Here is a 9,902-nt window from a genome sequence, read left to right as displayed (position 1 = left end):
CCATCACCCATCCATCCATCCATCCATCCACCATCCATCAACCCATCCACCCTCCATCCACCCATCCACCCATCCATCATCCATCCATCCATCCATCCATCCACCATCCATCCATCTACCCATCCACCATCCATCTATCCATCCATCTACCCACCCACCCATCCATCCACCCATCTGTCATCCATCCATCCATCCACCACCCATCCATTCATCCATCCATCTATCCACAATCCATCCACCCATCCACCCATCCATCCATCCATCCATCCAATCATTCATATATTCATATATCCATCCAATCATATAATCATACATATACATACATACACATACACATACAATTGTATGTACATACACCTACACACATTTATCCACCCAATCGTGTGTACATATATACAACCATACAAACACATATACGGTACATGCATCATGCATACAATCATACATAAATCCAAGCACACATACGATCATGTAAACACACATGTGTACATTCATTCGTTCAATCCGTTAATAAACACGCGTTAACCGTCTCGCCTGCTTTGGGGATCCACATGGGTGGAGCTGACATTCTACTTGAGAGAGACAGATTGTAAATAAACAGTAAGTGAATCACATAGTATTTCAGAAAGTGGTAAATACTATGGAAGAACCAGTTGAACAGGATAAGGGGGAGCAGCAGAGTTGGGGGGCGGTGAAAGGTCACAGCTTTAAATTTGACGCGGCTGTAGGTCTCATGGACTGACAAGGTGACTTGATCGGTTGGAAAAGACTTGAACAGGTGACAGGAAATAAACCTTCCAGGTACAGGGAACGGAGTGTGCAAAGGTCCTGAGGCAGAGGTGTGTTTGGTGGGCATGTAGGAGGAAGACCCAGAGGCCAACTGGCTGGAGCAGAGGGAGAAGGGTAGAGGCGGTGAGAGACGAGGCCAGTGGAGGGGTGTTAGGGCCCTTTTTGACTGTGGCTGTTACTCTGTGATCTCTCCCTCCTCCCATCGCTCTGGGTCCCCGGAGGGGCCGGGAGGGGCCCGGGGACCCAAACACCCCACCTGAACCCTGGACTCGGGCAGGTTGATCTTCAGAGCCACCTCCTCGCGGGCGTAGACATCCGGGTACTGGGTCTTGGCAAACAGAGCCTCCAGTTCCTCCAGCTGGCTCCGGGTAAAGGTGGTCCGCTCCCGCCGCTGCTTCCTCGGGGCGCCTGGACGGGGGACAGGACAAGGGGACCCTCGGGTGGCTCGGTCCCTTCTCCTCAGCCCTTTCTCGTCTTCCGCTGGCATGAGGCCCTGGGGTGCGTGCGACTCCAGAAAGCCGTTATCTGGGTGTTTATCTACCTTGACCCAGACCTGCCTCTGCTCCCCTGGGAATGGGGTCCCTCTTTGCCTGTCACTTTGGGGCTCGTGCCTCACCCCAAGGAGAACTGGCTTTAGCCTTGTAAGGAGGTGTATGATTTGTTTTTTGTCCCCTTTCTAAAAGTTCTTGGCCACTAAGACATGACACTGGATATTCAAATATTTTTAGCTCATGAAAGTAGCAGGTTCATAATGTTTGACTTAATTATTAAAAAAAAAAAACAAACAGCTAAAGAATAATGTCACAAAAAAAGAGAGAGAGAGTGAGAGAGTTCACTTCTCTTAGAAATACAGTGTCCCTCACAGATGGCCATTCCTCTGGGCTTCCTTCTAGCTGGCTCCCCGTCCCTCAGCCCAGACGGAGCCACTATCCTAAACGTCTATGAATGTCCATATGCTTTTCTGCATCCTGAAGTGACACGGGGTAGCATCTTTGCATTTGTTTATGGCCCCGACGTCACCCCTGCAAGTGCTCACACCTTCTTTTTGAGGGCAAGGGGACCCCAGAAGATGGGGGCCAGCCTCGGGTGACGGGAAGCAGGACGATACTCACTTGGGTAGGACACAGCTTGGTGCATCAGATCCACGCTGGGGCCACTCAGAGCCAAGGCGTTGACGGAATAATGGGGCCCCGGGTTCATATACGCCATCATGATCTTGGGGGACACTGGGGCCCGGGTCGGCGGGCCTGCAAGAGAAGAGGGGGCGGGGCTCAAACACTCCCCGGTTACTTAGGGTCAGATCCTACCTCCGCTCTCTCTTCTTCGGTATGTGACCTTGGGCAATTGCTCTCACCTGTTCGTGCTTGTTTCCCCACCTGTAGAAACCTGCCCGCCTCTTAGGGACTTCGACGCTTCACCGAGACTCTGTCCCTCTGTCCCGCCAAGCAGAGCCGAAGCTGCAGGCGACAGCTCACGTGGAAGCCGCGCTCCCTGCTCTGTCCTTCTAAAACAGCCGATCCGGCCACTTCCCCTCCAAAACCTCTTCGTTCTCTGACCCCGAAAACTATGTTCCGCCTCATGCGGAATCACGGAGAAAAGGGTGACCGGCTAGTTGTCCTGGTCCTTCCTGGGACAGAGGGGTTTCTAGCGATGTGGCACTTGTAGGGCCAGATCCAGAAGGGTCCCAGGCCAACGGGGCCGGTTGGCCACCCTGAGGGGAGATGGCATTTAAGTGTCTGCGAGCGACCATCTCCCACCACTGCTTGGGACCTGTCAGGTGGTGTGTGTGTTCTAGGTGGATGGATGGAGGTGTGTGTGTGAAGGATCAGATGGACGGACGTCGCGATGGGCGTACATGTGTTTGCGTGGACCGTGTATGTCCGTGACATCGTGAGCGGGAACGGTCAACGGGGGAGTCACTGCATTCGCCTCTGATCCTCGAGTTCACCTCTCAAATAGCTGGCTCCCAGCGACCTAAATAAGCCTTTTACCTGCCTTCATTACATATGTTTTTAAGAGTTGGTTTTAAGATATTTTTAAATTGCACTTCGACCATAGGAGTGTGTGTGTGTGTGAGAGAGAGATCATATACGACCACACTATGTATAATATAAATTGTATACTATGTACATAGAATATATATTATACATATTTAAAGAAAAAAATGTGGTACCAAGCAGCATGTAGAGCATGTTACCATTTGTGACTTTTAAAACACGGCAATGATTATATCTATTATTGTTATTATTATCATCACTGTTATTCTATGTGCCTGTCTGTGCACAGAAAATTTCCAGGAAGGACACAGCATAAGGTAAAAGTGCTCTTCGGGAGGCGTGCTCTATCCATGTGCTTGTCTGTGCACAGAAAATTTCCAGGAAGGACACGGCATAAGGTAAAAGTGCTCCTCGGGAGGTGTGCTTTATCTGTACCTTATTTTTAGAGTTTGAATGACTTTGTAATCAGATACGCATGTAACCTTTTCAAAAACAAAATCATCGATAAACTCAAAAAAAAAAAAAAAAAAAAGAAAGGAAAAAAAAGAAAGAAAGAAAGAAAAAGACATGAGAACATTTCCACGGCTCCCTTTCGCCCTGGTTAAGATGACTCGGAAAAATTTGCAGCGTCTCAGGACACCCACAGGAGCTGTTCCCTGGGCCAGGAGTGCCTCTGCCCGTGTCCCCAAGCTCCTCTCACCGGCTAACCCCTCTCCTCCTCCACGGTGTCAGCTCGAACACAGCTTCCCAGCGGAGCCGTTCCACGCCCTCGACTGGATGTCACACACGTCACACACGTCACACACACCCACGTGTTTTCTCTCTCCTGGTGTTCAGAACATCGCGCGTGTTAAATATAATGCATTTATAAGTTTGTTTACCTGTCTGTCTCCCCCACATCGTTCGGCTACCTCAGTGTAAGGACTAAATATATTTCCATCCCTGCTGTGTCCCCCAATAAATATTTGAAAAACGAGTAAGCGAATAAAAAATGGACCTGTATTTCAGCTCTCGCCCCTTCTTGTCTGTCACTTGGGAGGGAGCATTCTAGTTATTATTAATCGAGGTCCTCCTGTCTGTTCCATAAACATTCTTCGAGAGTCTTCCATGCTCTGGGGACTAGGAATGTAGCAGGAAGGAAGGCACACGGCACCTCTGTCCTCATGGGAGTGAACTTGCAGGTTCGAGTCAGAGAAATGGACGGTGGGCAAGGAAGTTTTCTTTAGAAAAATCGAAATGCTTTCAGAGAGTTTCAAGACCTCTGGAGAGACTTGAACGGCATGATACCATAGTGACGGGGTTTGGGGTGAGGTGGGCACCTAATTCAGATGAGTGATCTGGGGAGACCTCTCAGTGAAAGGTGACCTCGGAGCTGCCCGGCACTGATAATAATAAAAGCAAAACGACACCAAATCCTAAGAATCTGTGTATGTCTTAGGCAGCGCCCAGTAATCTTCATCCTGGTCTTCACGCCCTTGACTTGTCCTTCAAATTGAACATGGCTGATGTGTGCAACCGAGAGGCTATCGCAGAAATGACCGCATGACTTCCGGTGCTGGCTCAGCCTCTGGAGGACGCTCCTGCCGTCCTGTAGAGAGATTTATGTGGCCAGAAACGGAGGCCTCCCGCCGTGGGACGGAGCCCCCGAGTCAAGCCTTCAGTCCTGGCGGACATCTGAACACAGCAGCATGAGAGACCCTGAGCCAGAATCCCACAGCAGGCCCCTCCTGGATTCCCGTCCCTCAGAAGCTGTGTGATTCACACACGTTTCCCGTTTCAAGCTGAGAAGTTTGGGGGTGACGCGTTATGCTCCATGGATAACTCATACGCGAGCCTTCTCTGTGCAGGATGTCACTGAGTCCTCAGTCACTGAGTCTAGGGAGGTAGAGACTGTTTTACTGTTATGCTCCTGTTTTATGGATGAGAACGTCTTCAGACTCAGATGCCGTGATTCGCCCAGGGTCACACACACCGGCCTGTGATGGGGACCCAGGATCCCAACCCTGGGGAATTCCGAAGGGCCCTGTTCTCCCAGCCCCCAGCCCGGGTCCCCTCTCTGTCTTCTCTGAGGAGCGATGATGTTCCACGAGAACCTCTGGAGAGCGAAAACGGGCAGAACTGTGAAATTGTCCTGCTAGGGACAACTGCCAGGGCCTGGAACAAAAGCATTCAGTGTCTTCACTGCCGACTCCACGCCAGGTTATCCTACTGAGAAGCTGGCCTTCTGGAACGCCTAGAATTCTCTCAGTAGACGATCCCATCCTACAAGTAGGGAATCTGAGCCTGAGGCTGGACGGCGTTAGCTCAAGATCAAGCAGCTGACGATGGCCTCCAGGACAGAGGGTTTGGCCGCTCCTCGGACATCCAAGACGAGCTTCACACACGAGATGTCGGCAGAGAATAAGAACACAGTCCCGTGGAAACCTTTATCTGGTGAGGACCTCAGGTGTCCTCCCTCGGGAGCTACTCGGCTTTGTGTACCTGATCTCCAGAAGCACGGACAAAGACAACGACGACGTGTACCTTCCGGTGAGAGTTCCCAAGGAGCCTGATGGCAGCCTTACTGCCATCCCGATGGGAGAATTTCAAAGCAATGGTGTTTCATGATCCCAAACGGTGGGGTGAGGGACACCACTGCCCCAGGGGGGTGCTCAGTAGCCACTGGGTCCGGGTTCCCACCTGGGCAGGTGCTCTGATAGGTGAGGCCTGAATGCTTGTGGATACTCGCGGAGATCGCCCCATTCTACAGGTGGGGAAACTGAGCCTGAGGACAGGGGAGGAAGGCCGGGCAGCTGATGATCCAGTGAAAACTTCCTAGGTCACGGGGGTCCCCAACCCCTGGGTGTGGACCGGTACCGGTCCGTGGCCTGTTAGGAACCAGGCTGCCCAGCAGGAGGTGAGCGGAGGGCCAGCGAGCGAAGCGTCGTCTGTGTTCGCAGCCGCTCCCCAGCGCCAGCATCACCGCCTCAGCTCCGCCTCAGGTCATCAGGCGCTAGATTCTCATAGGAGCACCGGTCCCTGGTGCCACAAAGGTTGGGGACCGCTGTCTTAGGAGGTAGGTCCTATTACCATCCCGCTTCACGGGAGGACACCGGGGCTCGGAGAGGGAGAGTCCCCAGTCCTGTCAGGCACGTCAGCAGCAGTCGGTGCTGAGCTGGCACCTGTCCCCCGAGCCTGTGCGCCGCCCCCCCCCCACCAACCACAAGACACATGGCTTCTTAGGATGCTCACTGCAGCCCCACGGAGCTCAGATGTCCTTGCTCAGGTGGGGAAACCGAGGTTGAATGAGGTTCTGTCAATTCTCGAGGTGACACGAAGGGTGTGTGGCACAGCCAGAAATAGAATCCAGGTATTTCAGGCCCCAGAGCTCTGCCCTTGACTTTGAAATCTACCCAGGATCCCCCAAACTAGGATGTGGCCAGCCCCGTCCCCTGCCTGTGACACGGGCTTCCCATGGCTCATCCGACGGGATCATCGTGGTGACCTGTCATCGTCCCTACACTGCAGGTGAGGAAATCGAGGCCCAGAGACGTCACGCGGAGGGCCTGAAGCAACACAGCGAGTAAGGGCAGGCTTTACACCTGGGGTCGTGGGACTCCACGTCAGCCTCCTTCAAGGCCCGCCCTTGTCTCGTTGGATCCACAGGCCCCGCCATGGGCGAGACAAGCAGCTGAGATGCATGTGCCGCTACCTGAGCCTCTGGGAGCAGTGAGGACCCCGGTGATGGATCGACCGGCATGGTGATCCCCAGCCTGGGTCCGCCCTTCCTCCCTCCTGCCCTGGCCCTCTGCCCGAGCGTCCCTTCGATCCTATTTCTGTCACCCGCCCGTCTACCCAACAACTATTTCGGCATCTCGACCACATGCCAGGCGTGGGGGGAAGTCGAGGTTCATGGGGAGACGCGACTCGTGGATAAACACGTACACGAAGGGAAAGTTTCAGGTAGGGAGACGTTTTACAGACAGCACCACAGGGAGATGTATGTGGTAGGCGCTTCAAACTGGCGAGAAGCCCCCGTCCCTGGACCCTTGTCACCGCACCAACGTGCCATCCCCGAATCCTCTTCTCGTCCCCATGCCATGGGCCAGCTCCCCGTCGACCCTCACTCTCTCCTGCTGCAGTCACAACCCAGCCGTGCCCCCAAACATCAAGATGGACCCTCTCTTCTACGTGGCATCGCTCCGGCCCCTGCGCCGGACGCCGAAAACGATCGTGGATGAAATGGACCCAACGTCTCTCCGCTCCTGTCCCCTCTCTCGCTCCCCCGCCCTCTGTCCTCTCTGGTACTCCTGTGGCTACTCACCTTCAGGAAGAAGGGACAGGGCCCACGTCCTGGATGGCGTTGTCAGATAGCGGAGGCTGAAGAAAACGGGTCCCCTCACATGGGAGGTTTTAAGCCCCGGCCGGGAGTGATGTCACTTGCTGTGGCCTGGATCTGAGGAGAGTAATCCTGGCCGGGGTGGGGGACTCGACTGGGCGCCAGGAGGTGACATTGGCTGGGAGGGGGAGGGGCGCCCGTCCGCCTAATCCCCTCCACTCCCCACGTTAGGGCCGATGGAGAAAGGAGACCCCAGCTCCTGCCTGCGACCGGGAGCCCCCCGCGACTCCGGGAAGTTCTTCCTGAGGTCTAACTGGAGTTTCCTCCAGCTTGGGCTACTGTCCCATCAAAGAGGAAGGAGAGAAATGCTGGGGGTCCCTGCGAGAGCGCCCGCCAACGGAGGGCGCGGGGCCTCCTGGGTGACCCGTCCGCTTCTCAACAGCACGTCTGCCAACTAATTCGTCTCCGCTCTGCCCTCACTGTTCTTTCGTTCTGCCTCGGTTTCCCTTCTCTCTCCCTCCGTCTCTCTCCCCCTCCCTCCTTCCACGCCATTGACTATCTCTCTCTCTCTGTCTCTCTCTCTCTGTCTCCCTCCCTCCCTCCCTCCACGCCATTGACCTTTGTTTGGGGCTTCTGTGCCTCAGTTTCCCTTTTCTTTGGGCCTCGGGCTAGGCCACCTCTGCTAACTGGCCCATGTGCTACTTTCTCGTTCTCCATCTCCGCGTCTCTCTGTCCCGGTCTTTCCAGAGGAACCTGGACGGTCTCTCTTTCTCTCTCCTATTATCTTTCTCTCTCTGTGACTGTCTGTCTCCGCTTTGATTTGGGCATCTGTGTGTCTCTGTCTCTCTCTGAGCCTCTGTGTCTCTCTGTCCCTGTCCCCCTGTCTGTCCACCTCTCCCTGAAACCCCAGCTTAAGGTCGGTGCCTCTGTCTTTCTTCATCCAACCTCTCAAGCCCCAATCTCTCCTTTCTCTCTCTCTCTCTCTCTCTCTCTCTCTCTCTCTCTCTGTCTCTCTGTCTCTGTCTCTGTCTCTGTCTCTCTCTCTCTCTCTCTCTCTGGAGCTCTAGTGTAATCTCTCTCTCTCTCTCTCTCTCTCTCTCTCTCTCTCTCTCCCCGTGTCTTGCTTCCTATCTTGGTCATTCTCTCGTTTTGTATTTCTGACTGTTCTTTCCTCTGTCACCTTGTTTTTTTCTTTCCCTCCCTCTCTCTGTGTATCTCTGGATATTAATATCTCCCTGAGCTCCTGGTCCCTTGTGGGTCGGTTCTGCTTCCCCACGTCCCCAGACTTCCACGCACCCACACACCCACACACACATAGACGTGCATGAGATCCGGGTAATTCTGCCTTGTGTCTGGGTCCTTGTGTCTCACCAGAAGGGGCCCTTTCTTTCTCGGCCTCCCCCCTGGACCTCCCGCCAGGAGAGATTAAGGCCAGCAGCCTGGCTGGGGAATCAGGGCAGGTCTCATTAGCTTGAAGAGCCAGGGGTGACAGGGAGAGAGGGAGGGGCCGTCTGACCCTCAGTGACCAGTCAGAAGGCTAATCGGTGGGAGCGTCCAGTCCTATAACAGACCCTCCTGGCCCACCGGAGCAGGGAAGGAAGGCCGGCCATGCGGGAAGAGGAAAGAGCAAACAGGCCCTTGCAGGCTCCCTGGAGAGGGTGGCAGTTCCTCTTAGAATTTTGGCACTAGTCGGTTCTAGGGCGCAGAGTTCCCCCAGGGTGGGAGGGGGTGGACAGGCGGATTTCAGAAAGTCATGCGCAGGGGCCCTGGGGTCAAATAAACTAGTGAGTTCGCATCCACACTAGACCCCCTGGGGCGAGCAGCTTGCCTCCTCAGCTACACCCAGTGACTCAGGAGGAAATGGGGCACTCGGCCTTGTCCTCCCACACCTCCCACATCCAATTCATCCATAAATCCTGTCCAAGGAGACTGAGTCTCTCTTTTTTTATTTTTTCCATCTGCAGCACCTGGTCTTCCCAGGTGGTCTCCCATCCGAGTCCTAACCAGGCCCGACCCTGCTTAGCTTCTGAGATCAGATGAGATCGAACATGTTCGGGGTGGCAGGGCCGTAGACGAAGGAGAGGATTCTTCCAGAGAATTGTCCTGGCGAAAACTACAAAACACAGCTGAGAGAAGAAATTAAAGAAGACCCAATTCAATAATGAAATATATTCGGAAACTAATAATAATAATAATAAGAATAAGAATAATAAAAACCCAAATTAGATCACGTGTATGGATTGGAAGACTCAACATTGTTAAGCATCCGTCCTTCTCAAACGAATCTTTTGATTCACTGCAATCCCAACCCAAATCCCAGAAGGATGTTTTTGTTGAAAATGACAAGCCGATCCAAAAGTCTGTGTGGAAATTCAGAGGATCTAGAAGAGTCAAAACAATCTTGAAGAAAAAGCAAGTTGGAGAACTTCTACTACTTGACTTTAAGACTTATTGTCATGCTACAGCAATCAAGACAGTGTGGGATCACGGAAGGACGAAGAAATAGCTCATTGGGGCAGAATAGACAGTTCAGAAATTAACCATGACTTTCTGGTCAACCGATTTTTTTTTTGGCCAAAGTGCCAAAGCAAGTCAAGAGAGAAATCTTTTCAAGAAATTGTGCTTAAACTACTGGAGAGGCACATTTTAACAACCCTCAGACTCTCTCACACAACACACAGTTAGTGTGAGATAAAGTACTATCCTAAATGTGAAAAAGCAATAGTATAGAACGCTCAGAAAAAAAAAAAAAGAAAGAAATATTTTCTTGACCAGGAAGTAGGCAAAGTTTTCTCAGA

At 52.9% G+C, this 9,902-nt stretch overlaps 1 protein-coding gene and 1 pseudogene across 1 annotated transcript in view; both read right to left on the bottom strand.

Annotated features, from left to right (window-relative positions):
- The window catches only part of LOC102890282 (cone-rod homeobox protein), a 3,087-nt gene extending 1,086 nt beyond the window's left edge, over positions 1-2,001 (bottom strand). The window contains exons 1-2 of the mRNA XM_006905070.1: positions 1,902-2,001; positions 1,046-1,197 (exon numbers count right to left, since the gene is read on the bottom strand). Coding sequence (XP_006905132.1) covers positions 1,046-1,197; positions 1,902-2,001 — 252 coding nt within the window. The remainder of the gene's footprint in view (positions 1-1,045; positions 1,198-1,901) is intronic.
- A 7,058-nt stretch (positions 2,002-9,059) lies between these two features.
- On the bottom strand, positions 9,060-9,178 carry LOC112482224 (annotated as a pseudogene).
- Positions 9,179-9,902: the final 724 nt, after the last annotated feature.

The sequence above is a fragment of the Pteropus alecto genome, unplaced genomic scaffold (assembly GCF_000325575.1).
Source record: "Pteropus alecto unplaced genomic scaffold, ASM32557v1 scaffold41, whole genome shotgun sequence".
In the NCBI taxonomy this organism is placed as follows: Eukaryota; Metazoa; Chordata; class Mammalia; order Chiroptera; family Pteropodidae; genus Pteropus; species Pteropus alecto.
This window is presented reverse-complemented; position numbering and strand designations above follow the sequence as displayed.